This window comes from Bos indicus, chromosome 1, assembly GCF_029378745.1.
Source record: "Bos indicus isolate NIAB-ARS_2022 breed Sahiwal x Tharparkar chromosome 1, NIAB-ARS_B.indTharparkar_mat_pri_1.0, whole genome shotgun sequence".
Classification (NCBI taxonomy): domain Eukaryota; kingdom Metazoa; phylum Chordata; class Mammalia; order Artiodactyla; family Bovidae; genus Bos; species Bos indicus.
Window position 1 is genome coordinate 147321146 of NC_091760.1, and position 13305 is coordinate 147334450.

A 13305-nucleotide genomic window follows, 5' to 3' on the forward strand; every position below is an offset into this window, starting at 1 on the left:
AAGGGTGCCTGGCCTCAGGTTGAACATATACCCTTTTATCTTGTATCTTTTTTCTTTTTTAGAACAGGCATTTCTGCCTGCTTCCTTGTTCCTTTGTACCCAAAGTAGCAACCCTGGGAGCCTGGGCTGTACCAAGGCCATGGTGTTTTCAGGAGTAGGATGCTATGGGAGGAGGTACAGACCTTGGCTTCCAGACTTGCAAGGAGCCTTCACTTCCCCGCTCTGCTTCTCAGAGAAAGACGAAACCAATGTGATATGGTATGCATACTTGCCAAATGGTTTATTTGCCATTTGCCAATTATAATATTGGATTTACACAATAAACTGGGGTGCAAAGAAAGTAAGGTTCCATCGCTTCCTAGGCAATGGCAGTCTGGCTGCCCTGCACAGTCTGGGCAAGGGGATGCTCCTGGCAGAGGAGACAGCCACTCAGATTCCGTGCAGTGAGTGGACCATGCATGATGGGGTGTCTGTTTTCCTGCACTACCTAGAAACACCTTGGAGAAGGGCTTCTGGGGTGTTCACTCATAACGCATCTCGTTTAAAATTCAAGATTGACAGTTCCCTTGCAGAAAGTGTTCATGGGTCAGTACCAGGAAGAAAGAAACCACACAATTTCCAGGATGCTTTGTGAATGGATCCAGAAACTGCTACACAAATAGACACAAGGTGGGGCCTAGGCAGGTAGTAACCATTTCTCATTATGACGTTTTCAACACATGTGTTATATACTGTCACTTCAATTTGGAAGTTTATTTTTTTTTCCATTGATTTTTATACATCCAGAATATCACAAATAACCAAGTTTTTTTTTTTTGCACATTCATTTACCCATAACAGAAAATGAAATTCTTAAAAAAAATTGGAACCATGCTATTAGCTCTTTACAAAAGTGAATAAAAAGTAGCTTGTTTTTAAGTCTAAAATAAAGAAAGAAGCATTTTTTTTTTGTCTACAGTATTTAGCAAACATAAGAAAATGTTCTTAGAAACACACACAAAAAATTGGAAAAAAATTATTACAGGTATTAACAATATTTTATAATGAAAGCTTAAAATCTATTTACATACATAAATACAATTAACTTTGTTGATGCAACTCTTCTGGAAGGGGAAAAAAAAAAAAAGCCAAATGATCAGCGTCAATACTGATCTGGCTAAAGGGAGGGGAAAACCCCAAAGAAAGAAATAGACAAAAAAAAAAAAAATCCCAAAAGATTGTATACTGCAGGTAAACAAAAAAGCATTTTGTTCAGACGTGAAAAATATTTTCTGATATCATTGTTAAACCGAGTTTTCATGTATAAAAGACTCCAAACATGTCATCCCCCAGAAAACAAAAAACATCAAAAAACAAAAATTACCAGGACGGAATGTCCCAAGGAAACAGGTATTTCAAGAGAGAAATCGGCAATCCTAAATTGCAGGACATTTGAGTGAAACCATTCATTTCCTTTCTAATCAGAGCATTTCTGTTTATCTGCACAGAAACCCTAGGCAGCAGAAAGTCTGTCTCTTAACTCACTGATTGTAATTTGCCCAGGAAGGCTTCTATTGCTGCACTCGGACAGCAAGTAGATCCAAAATGTTGGCAAGGTCTCTGTTCTGCTGGAAGAAACCCATACGCAGGAGAAAGGCTGACTCACTACACTACGCTCTTTTATGTAAAGGGAGGGAAAGTGCAGCTCCTCCAGTCCTGTTTGGTGTCAGGATGGGTGTGCGTGCTGTTTCCCTATATAAAGTTGGAGAACAGAGGAGGTACAAGGAGAAAGACAGAGATGTTTAGTGGGGGCAGAGAGGAAGAAAAATATAAGTATTTTTAGAGAGTTAGAAAAACAAAAAGAACAGAAGTATGTGTCAATGTTGAACTTATAAATAAGGGCATTTACAAGCAGTAGAGATGGCTTATTTAATCTTTCTTCTTCTGGACCAATGCTCCCAGATACATCGTTATTACTTTATTGGCTTAAGGGTCTACTTGATGAAAGGACCACCTTAATTTACCTGAAGGCAGTAGAATGGAATTCCTCAGGGGGCGGGGATGGGGGGAATGCTTTAAGTATGAGGCTTATCTCTAAAACAACTAAAGTTTAAGTTTTTCTTTCTGGAGAGATTAAGTACTATATATGCTGGTAATGGTCTGTGAATCTCTGAATGGCCAAACCCATGGGTCTACAAGAAAGTGACAAGCTCTCCTCACACATGGCTTTGAAAGTGAAGATTCAATGTGAGAGATTTATATGATTTCCCAAATAGGGCATTACATCGATTTTGAGTTGGAATATCTTCAGGTACCAGAACTAAACTGAAAAATATACTTTTCCTTCATTTTTTAATCAACATTTTGTCAGGTCAGATAAGGCAATGTGCTGAAAAGAACACAAGTTCAATTTGGAGTGAATGGGCTAATGGTCCTTTTCAGATATAAAAATAATTGAAATCTACTGACATTTAAGGGTAATTTTGCTGCAAAAAAATGTATACAGAATAAAACATGAAAATGATTTATGGAGGGAGAATTATGTCTAAAATGAAAATAAATAGAATATTCTGAGTTTCTCTAAGATCTGCTTTAGCTCTTTTCTAGATAAGAACTATCTGACAACACAAACTGCTTTACTCTTTAATTCTTACCAAAGTGCTACTGCATCTGTGTAAAACAAATAATCAATACATACATATATATATATATAAGAAAACTCAAAAACAAGTTGTTTTAAATAAGACCAGCTGTTTTGCTGCCTGCAGCCAAAGATCTTTCTAATTTGAATCCTTAAATTTATAAAATAAAAAATCAAACACTGTTCTGAAGTCCTGCTTTCAAATACTCTTCAGAGTTGACCTGAAATCATTTCAACTAATTTAAGAGGTACATTAAATAACCACCAGATCATTTTGAGCATACATATGTTAAAATCAGCAGTATTTATGAGTTGTACAATAACTGCCTTGTGACCAAATCCTCCAATAAAAATAGTGCCATAAAATTTACAGTGACATTGGATATGTTTGAATTGTAGCCATGGGCAGTGACATGAATCTTTTCCTGTCACGCTGATGCACCGCCAAAGTGCACACACCCTACAGGGTAGGGTCTTGGCCTGGTGAGAGCAACACAAAGCTGGGTGGGGAAGGAGCAGCATGGGATGGGTCCTGCACAGGTGGGATGGCACCCTCCCCACACGACTTCACTGAGGCAGGTGGAGGGAACTGGGCTTGTTCGGGCCTGCTTCTGGGCCCACCCTATGAAAACTGACCTGGACACCTCGGCTGTCAAAGGCGTCTGGTCCCTTCCACTCCCAGCCTTGGGGGACAGCCACAAGCTTTCTTCTGCATCAACCAACAGGTATAGTATCAAAGAGGAATATCTCCTTGGAGCTAAACAAACATCTGAACTCTGGGTTCAGATGACTCCTTCCTACCCCAGAATGGAGCAATTAAGGAACCCCTAAATTCATTCATTTGGTTTCCATGTGGATACCATTCCTCCACACAGCTTACTTTGGACTCATTCTGTTACAAAGCATGTCTAACATTATTAAGAGGCCATGGAGTGAGCAAACCCCCTAGGCAGAAAATAAATCCTCTCCAGAGGTGCAATCATTGGCATCTACCCCAACCCTCTGGAACCAGATTTGAAGGGAGGGAGTCAGGTATGAGACCCTTTGTTGAGCTTAGCAGAAAATTCCATACTTCAGATCTTTGGAGTGATCCTCAGTATCTAAAAAGCCTAATAAAAACATGGCTGCATTAGCTACCAACTCATTTGATTAACATTAAAGGGAGTTTAATGTAAACAATATTTAGATAACCAAGTGATCACATTACCCATCCTTTTTTTTCTTTCCAACCTTCTTCAATGTGATACAATTAACTCTGGCTACTATCAAAAACAAAAAATGTAGTACTTGATATCTTTCTTAATATAAGCACATTTAAATAATAAAAAAGTATCAACACATTAAGTAAGTGTCTAAACATCAAGATACATAAATATCTAGGGATTCCTTGTGGGAATACAGTAGTTGAAAATGACCCAAAGCTGCAGCTGTTTCTCAAAAAAACAACTACACCAAAAGTCCAAAAGAAAAGTTAAATAAAACTTAGAGAAAAAGGAATCATATTTCTTTCATTTGTCAAAGCAAGAAAGAAGCAAAGCTCAAATTTATATATATATATAAAAATAAAAAAACCACCCCAAATGCAAATACACATTTTGCAATTTATAAGGTGCTGGAAAAGAAAATTAAAAATATGAATTAGATGCCAAACAGAATGAGTTGCATCTCTGCCTGCCCCGCCCTCCCCCACAAAGAAAACCCCAAGTTCCATACTCTTTGGAATAAACAACTTGGTTAAAAAGTGAAGTCAAGGTTATAAAATCTTTCTTTTATTCACAGCATTGCTAAATCAGAAGCATTCACAGTTTCCCTCCGGGAATCTTCCTGTTTGCCTTAATGAAGTGCCCACAGGGCGGTGAACCGGACACGCTCAAGTTGCGCCAGGTTAGAAGAAAAAAAATCTGAGACGGGCCCACAGCGGCGGCGAACTGCGCGGACTTCAGAAGCGAGAGATGGTGACCGCAGGCAGTTGGCAGGTGGCAATTGGCAGGTGGCGAGCATCCCCCGCGGGGCCCGCGCGGGCTTCTCCACCACGCGACGCTGGGCCCCCGACGGGCGCTGACGGGACGACGTCCGGCCGCACGGAGCGCGCGTGCGCAGCCTCACTCAGTAGGGCCGCCACACGGCCTCCTCGAGGCGCGCGGCGGGCGCCATGTTGGTGGGGGAGTTGCTGTGGCTGCCCTCAGCCTCCACCACGTCGCTCTGGTTCGGGAGGCTGGGGTTGAGCAGCGCCGAGCCGGTGGACGCGTTGGTGCAGGGCGGCAGGATGCGTGGTGGCGAGCGCTCGCCACTCACCATGGAGAACTGGTAGGAGCCGGCCGACGCGCCGTAGTACAGGTGGTAGGATGGCGAGCTGGCCTGGAACGGGCCGCCCTGTGCCTGCGACGAGCCGGGGTAGGGCGGCGGCAGGTACGTGTGGTAGCGCGTGGCCGAGCTCATGGCTGACATGCCGATGCCGATGCCTGACGTGACGGGCGTTGGGGAGTAGGTGAAGGCGCCGGGGTAGTGCATGCGGGGGTCGGAGATGGAGGGCAGCGCAGGGAACTGGCGCGGGTCGCCGAAGGCCGTCAGGTCGGACGCAGCTGTGTGGTGGGTGAGAAGTATCGTGAGATTAGGGTTCAGGGAGGCCACGCCCTTTCCCTCACCCAACCGGCGCCCAGGAGAATTTCCCACAGTGCTGCTGCCGTCCAGGGAGTGGGTATGATGAAGATGGGCATATATGAGTGAGTGAGTGAGTTGCTCAGTCGTGTCCGACTCTTTGCGACTGCATGGACTGCAGCCCTCCAGGCTCCTCCGTCCATAGAATTATTCAGGCAAGAACACCGGAGTGGGCCGCCATTTCCTTCTCCAAGGTAATATATGATCTCATGCAATGTAATAAGGTTGTAATATAATGTAATATGTAGTCATACTTGCTTAATATAAACATATTAGATATAACTGATTTAGTATAAACAAATATTGCTGTAACTCTGAGGTTGGCACACCCACCTGCCAGATTCACCTGCTACCAGTTTTTGTATGCCCACAGTCTTAAGAATGTGTTTACTTTTCTAAATGGTTGGGGGAACAAAAAAAATCAAAAGACTTTTTCCTGACTTGAAAATATGAAATTTAAATTTCAGTGTTCATAAATAAAGTTTTATTGAAAGGAGCCTCGCTTGTTCTTTTATGTATTAACTATGACTACTTTTTAAGTCACCAGTTCAGAGTGGTCATGGCAGAGACTGGAGGGCCAGACTGTAGGGCTCAGAAAGTCTGCAATATTTAGTATCTGGCCCTTTGTAGAAAAAAGTTTGCCACCTCTCTATATAATCAACATATTAATATGTCAGTATTAATGTCTTATTATAACTATATGACAAAACAATATAACACTTGAAGAACTATTAATATAATAGATGCATTAATAGATTGATATTAATAGAATATGTATAAATATATATAACCCCCAAAGAGAGCTTCCCAGGTGGTACTAGTGGTAAAGAACCTGCCTGCCAGTGCAGGAGATGTAAGAGACATGGGTTCAATCCCTGGGTTGGGAAGATCCCCTGGGGAAAGGCATGGCAATCCACTCCAGTATTCTTGCCTGGAGAATTCCATGGACAGAGGGGCCTGGCAGGGCTACAGTCTGTAGGGTCACAAAGAGTCAGACACGACTGAAGAGACTTAGCATGCACATATACATAATACGATACTGTCATAATATGTAATAACATTTTAATATGTTATACATAATATTTAGGTTGAATCCTAGAAATTTGCCATTTCTATAGGCCTGCAATAGTTAAAAATAGGCAGTTTCCTATTGAAGCTAATGCATGCCATAGTAGTGGCTGGGAGTGGATGTGCATGAACCACCAATCTCTTTCTTTTCCACATCTACCTTCAGACTGCTGCCGCTGCTGCTAAGTCGCTTCAGTCGTGTCCGACTCTGTGCGACCCCATAGACAGAAGCCCACTAGGCTCCCCCGTCCCTGGGATTCTCCAGGCAAGAACACTGGAGTGGGTTGCCATTTCCTTCTCCAATGCATGAAAGTGAAAAGTGAAAATGAAGTCGCTCAGTCCTGCCCAACTCTTAGCGACCCCATGGACTGCAGCCTACCAGGCTCCTCCGTCCATGGGATTTTCTAGGCAAGAGTACTGGAGTGGGGTGCCATTGCCTTCTTCACCTTCAGACTAGTTCTACATTTTTAGAAACAGTACAGCCTCGATTTCACATGCTTTTCTCTAATATGCATCACTTGTTTGTTAACAGGAATGGCCACAGGGCCTTGACTTACCTACTCCATTTTTATACATGTTGAAGTTCTACCAGCAATGGCAAAGCTTGGTCTATAAAACTCATTTTGTTAGGATTATGCATTTACCCTTTCACAGACGGGTTTGGCAGTCTCTCATTACATCCTTCTGCCTTTCTCTTAATCACAGGCTGCCTTTGGGAACTTTTCGGGGGTGGTGGGGTGGTGGTTTGGGTGCCAGGACAGGTTTCCTGTATCCCACAGATCAGCTTCCCAGCAGTGGCACTACTGACACTGGGGGCCAGCTCTGTGGGGTGCTGTGGGTCTGTCCTGTGCAGGCCTGTTCTGTTCGTGGTAGCATGTCTGGCAGCATCCTTGGCCGATGCCCACCAGATGTTGGTAGTGCCCTCACTCCCCCTACTGGGTCAACCAACAAGGTCCTGACCTTCCAAATGCCCTGGGGGTAGGGGTGAGGCCAGGGGATGGCGGCAAAAGTGCCCTTCCGCTGAGACAACATTCCTACTGTCGATGTAGGATGGTGTCCTCGGGGAGTTTCTGTTCCTCAGAATTATTCATTAAATGACCAGGCCAAGACTGTAGTCTTTATGTCAGCAAACCCAAAAAGCAGCAACAAAACAGAGGAGAAGAAAGAACTGAATGTTTTAAAATTTGTAAGTTCTCAAATCAACATACAAAATAACTCCAGGCTCAGGATGGCATGTGGCCTGGGTCCTTTTGTGTTTAGGCCCACAGAGAAACCTAACAGAGCCAAAAGCTCGCTCTGAAAGGAAAGCTACCAGGGTGGATTAATCTGTTTTTGGACAGCTTCAGCTGTTGATCAACTTCCTCATATTTCAAGCCTATTATTCCAGCAGGGAGAGCTAGTGTTCTCGTTCTCTCTCTCCCCCCCTCCCCCCTCCCTCCTAATGCACTCTCTAACTTTGGGGTGCCTGTGATGAGGGGATGTACTCATCAGAGAGGTAATTAAAGTTTATAGAAACAACCGAAGTCTGCAGCAAATCTCTCCACTAATGAGGAAACCAGGAGTCTGACGTTCAAACAAACAGTCCTGTTAATCTTTTCAAAGCGAGTCAGACATGTGGGCAGGGACAAAGCTGTAAACTGACAGCGGCTCTAGGGCCGCCCTTCCACGGACACTCTCGCTCGTCCTGAAGCCAGGCCGCACCCCATTCCACAGGGTTTGTCCTGCCCGCTGGGGCCATCTGTGAGCAAGCCCTGTGTCACTTGTTTGTGTTCGCACAGAGAGCCGTGACATGCTTGAGAGTTAACAGGAAGCTTTACTCCATTTTTCCAGTTAGATTTCTATAGTCAGGGAGAAGCATTAGGCAAACACAATCAATTTGTTGTCATCTGATGCAATACTCCGGACACAAATAAATGACTCCACCCATGATTCCTCTTGCTTCATTTGCCCTGAGACAAAAAGGTGAATCCACTGGAAAATGAATGAAAGGTCACCCTGTTTCACGACGGTGTCTGGACATGCTCTGCCAGTCTGTTCCAACTGCTATGTGGTAACCTGGTGATGGCAGCAAGTTACCGGAATCCCGAGTGAGCCCGTGATTTGTCACAGACATAAGTAATGGAATGATGTTACAGTCTCAGCTGTCAGGGGAAAACAGTTCTTTCCCTGGTGGGCAGAATGTCTGAAAGATCTTAGATGCTGCTTGCGATTCTTCTTCTGCCCACAGAGTACCAGTGTCACACTACGAAAGACCATCCAACTTGCCAGTTTATCCTTTACAACACACATTGTGATGATGAAACAACTTCGGCCCGAGTTAGGCTCAGATTCAAATGACCTATTCATATAGTTGTTCTCATTTTTATGTCCAGCCTGACACCCCTACCCAAGCAAGCCCCACCAGTCACGGACAGTTCACCGTGCCCCCGGCCTTAACTCATTTGTCCTTTCAGGTGGCCTGGTGCCCCCTTATTTAAGAGCAGTGTGGGCAGAAGTGGGGACCCCTGACATTCACAGGGAGCTTTTAAAAGAGGAGGATATCTGGGGATTAGGTAGTATAGGTATTTTCGTTGGAAATGTTGCCCCACCGATGGGGCTAAATATTTGCCATGACAGCTAAAAGTCTTCCTTCTGCCGCTTGACGTGGATGAAAGCTGCCTTATGCCGGGCCCCTCCCACTGCCCCCAAAGGATTAAACAGCCTGAGCAGATAATGGCTGCCTTAAAAGGATCTTTCGCATGACTCAGATTAATGCTTGCTGTCTGTCGCCCAGGTTGGCAGCTAAACATTATTTAAAAAGAAAAGAAAAGAAAAAAACCTCCAGATGACAACTCTTTTCAGACAAGGTGTGGAGTCTGTCTGCAAAGCAAAGAAAGACACAGAGCGCAGGTCCCTCCTGCAGAAGGAAGCTCAGGTGAGGCTGGGGTGCTCCAAACTAGCTGGGGGAAGGGTTCAAGGAAAGTGGGCTCTGAACCATGACAGGCTCTCAAAGCATTGATGGGTAGACCTATGGCTGATTCTTGATGTACGACAGAAAAACCACAAAATTTGGTAAAGCAATTACCCTTCAATTAAAAAAACAGAGGGACAAAAGTAAGAACAAACAGAAAAAGAAAAGAATAAAACTTTACTTGATTAGGCATAAAAAAAAAAGCAGAAGCAGCATCTTCTAAGTATCCCAACCCCCTCCTGCCTCCAGGCGGAAGATGACACTCTTCAGGCCTGGACTCCGGGCTCCATTTCTCAAAGGGAGATCTGCCAAGTTGAAGAGCAGCCTCCCATGCTTTTCTCTGCTGCCACTGGTGAAAGCTCCCCCTGGAATTCTCCTGGGTCCACCCTCCAAGACAGCAGCAGGGTTAGGCTTGAGTGCCGAAATGGGACCTGGCTTTTATCTCCTTCACGCCCTGGGGCCGTAAAATGCCCTTCCACGACTCCCTGGCTAATTGAAGTCCAGGCTATTCAGAAGTATAACTGTGAGACGGGACAGGGGAGGGCACATGTTAACTCATTCCTATTTAAAAAAAAAAAAAAAGAAGTCACCCTCCCCTCTGAACTGGTCAGCAGAGCAGCTGACCCCAAGGGATAAGTTTCTGGAGATCCTGGGTGCTGACCAAGTCAAAAGACTTGTGACATACATTCCAAGGGACAGGACCCACAGCAGGGACACTTCTAAGGAAAAGAGTCATTGCTTCAGATGTAGGCCACAGCCAGCAGGCAGAACAGTGCCACCAAGAAGAAGAAACAGTAAAAGATAGCCAGTCCCAAGGGAACAGAGCTGCTGAAGCAACAAGTTGAGCGGACTTCATGATTCCTACTCCATTCCCTTAATTCCTGGGCCCAGCAGGTGCCATGAAATTCTTGGCAGCAGTGGCTGAAAATAATGTGGAAACTGGGCAAGTAAGTTGGCTTCCCTACTTCACTATCACGCCCAAGAACAAGTGAAGACAGTGCTCAACCAGAGGATGGTGTCGGCCCTCGGGACATCTGGTAGCATCTGGTCATTTTTGGTTGTCATGACTGGGGGCAGGGGGGTACTGCTGGCATCTAGAGGCCAGAGACACTGATGAAGGCCCGGCATCACACAGCACTGCCCCTCACAACGGAGAAGAATTATCCTGCCCCAAGTGTCAGCAGTGCTGCTGTTGAGACCCGGAGAGGTATTCTGTGAAGCTCTGAGAAGAAGCTAAAGCATTTGGTGGAAACCTCAGGTAATCACAATTGTCCGCAGAACACAACATCCCACAGCACTGGAAAATGACAGACGTGACGCCTTTGCCCCTTTGCCTGCCCCCTTAATCTGATATAATCTGATCCCAAGAATTGAAAAGCAAGGACAGCCGCCCTACCCCCAACACACAAGGAGTGTGTTCTCAGGCCTCCTAAAGCTGAAGTTCTCTGAAGTGTTTTCACAGTTTGGTCCAGCTCCAATTTCAAAGCCCCAAATAGGGAGTTGCTTCTTTTTGCTTTCAACAAAGGAATTTTTCTCTGTAACTCCAGTTTCCCTGCCCACGAGCAAAGGTGAGTGCCAAGCCCAAAGGTCCCATAGGTTAAATGACTAATATTTAATGAGCTCGTATTAACAACCATTATGCCAGCCATGACACCTGAGCTCTCCAGGCTGTTCCTCTGGCCTGGTGTGAGCAGCTCTTAGTTGGAAGTGTCCCACTGGGGTAGGTCTGTGTCCCTTTGCATGTGTGCCCCAGCATGCTGTTCACGTGATCTGTGTGAGCTCACCACTGCAACACGGATCATCCTGTCTGAACTCCAGAAGCTGACTACTTGGGCCTTTTCTATTACTGATCCTTCAGCTCCCACCCTCGCTTGCCAAATAAAGGTGAGCACCCCAAAAGGCCCAAGGAATCCACTTGTTACAAGCCACTTCTACCTCCATATCCATAATCTCTGCCTCTGAATGTCAAGGAAAATCAGTGCATGGGTGTGAGACTTAAGAGACAGCCAGCGTTGTCTCTAACTGCATCATGTCCAGTTAAAAATGACTGTCCCCTCCCCACCCCCTTCATGCATCTTGTCTGGCCTCCAGAAACTTCCACAGCAGCCAGACTTCAAAGAGTATATTTTCAAGCATCTTACTTGAAAGTCGACTGGAAAGCTCGGCTGAGAGGGTCGTCATGCCGCTGGCCCGCCCAGGCGAGATGGGTGTGGCTGGGTGGACGGAGGGAGAGGCGATGGATCCCAGGTACTGGTAGGACTGATCATAGGACCACGGTGGGGATGGCTGGATCTGCCTCGTATCTGCAGAGAATCGGGGAGGTCAGTGATGCGTGAGGGGGGCAGGATTTGAAAAACGAATGCATTTAGTAAAAAAAAACCAGCTACCTTTGTTGAACTCTTAGACGTGTTTGTGGCCTACTTACCAGTGTTTAGTAAGCTTCCTTAAGTCCCAAGTATTTGCTTTTGTGATGATACCCCCCAAAAAGAAATGATACTGATACATAATTTATGTTTAACTCTTGAAGATTTTCTTCTGCTAATTATTCCTTCAAAGGTTTTATGTAACCTCACCAGCCCAGGTGGCTCAGTGGTAAAGAATCCGCCAGCCAGTGCTGGAGATGCAGGAGACGTGGGTTCCACCCCTGGGTCAGGAAGATCCTCTGGAGAAGGGCATGGCAACCCACTCCAGTATTCTTGCCCGGAGAATCCCATGGACAGAGGAGCCTGGCGGGCTACAGTCCACGGGGTCACTAAGAGTCAAACACGACTGAGTAACTGAGCACACACACGCACCGATGAGAGGAGCTGGTTACGCTTTCCAGGTGGAAGTGTTAATATTCAAACTGTTGACCTGCTGTACATACTGACTGCCCCGGTTTACCAATAATTACAGTCATCATTATCAGGTCATCACCCATCTCTATACTCAGTAAGCAGAAAAGAATGCAAGGGTTTGGGTCTTTTTTTGGTACCTTGGACAAGACTATTCGATGGCTGTTTAATATTTTCCGTACAGGTGATCTCTGTCCCAGGGATAACTGATAAGAAAGTCTGGCTGAGAAACTGGCAGCAAGGCCTGATGACTGCTTACAAACCCAGCAGTGCAGAGCTGGTTCTGTCATCCCAGACTAACAGAGATGTCTTGGGTTTTTTTTGTTGTTGTTAAGACCTCAAGTTTGCAACTTTTAAAGGGCAAAATGTTGAGCAAGTATTGTATAGACTGCCATTAAAAGAGGCCTTCCTGGGATAGAGAAGAGACAAAAATCTGACTTCAGAAGGGTTAGGTAAAAAGGATTTTGTAAATTTGACTCCAGCACTCATAGACATCTTGGTTTTCAAAAGCATCGTACTGTTTGCAGATGAAAAGGAGGAAGAAAAAAAATCCTTTCTATTCTTAGATCAACTGTGTAAGAAAATTAAAAAACTGCCCACTGTCCCACCATGGGAGGGCTTTACATTTCTGTCTTAGGATTAGTTTTCTGTGTCCCACCTTCTTTGTGGACAAAGGCGACAACAAACAGCACTAACTCCCAGGGGTCTTTGCAGCCGCGGGTTCAGGCTGCTGGGAGTAAACACAGAAAAAGCTAAGTTCCTGAGGGAAATGCCAGCTGTTAAGTTCTGTGTGCGTCGTGACATAAAGAAATGAGTTAGTCCTTCTCGTTAAACAGTGTCTGCCTCTGCTCCCTCACTTGCTGAGGGGGCAGAATGCTGGGGCTCTTCACTTGCAGCGGTTAACTTTTCCCTCATCTTTAATGCCTTTGAAACCGCCACAGTGGAGGACAGAATGAGGCATCTGGGGACTCGCATCTGCCTTGTTATCCTTACTCTTCTCCTGACAGTCCTCGCCCCAGTTCCTCTCATACTGATCGACTTCTTTCTTTTCTTTCACGTAACTGGCTTAGAACGAATCTGATCAGTTCCCGCGAGGTGGATGAAGCTAGAGCCTGTTACACAGAGTGAAGGAAGTCAGAACCACTGTATTAATAACGCGTATATATGGGATCCAG

General features: G+C 45.2%; 1 protein-coding gene across 7 annotated transcripts in view; it reads right to left on the bottom strand.

Moving 5' to 3' along the window:
- Positions 1–724: 724 nt before the first annotated feature.
- The window catches only part of RUNX1 (RUNX family transcription factor 1), a 273985-nt gene continuing 261404 nt past the window's right edge, over positions 725–13305 (bottom strand). For all 7 annotated transcript variants that reach the window (XM_070796611.1, XM_070796606.1, XM_070796601.1 and 4 more), the window contains 2 exons: positions 11438–11599; positions 725–5202 (listed from right to left, as the gene is read on the bottom strand). In XM_070796611.1, coding sequence (XP_070652712.1) covers positions 4727–5202; positions 11438–11599 — 638 coding nt within the window. In that variant the 3' untranslated portion in view covers positions 725–4726. The remainder of the gene's footprint in view (positions 5203–11437; positions 11600–13305) is intronic.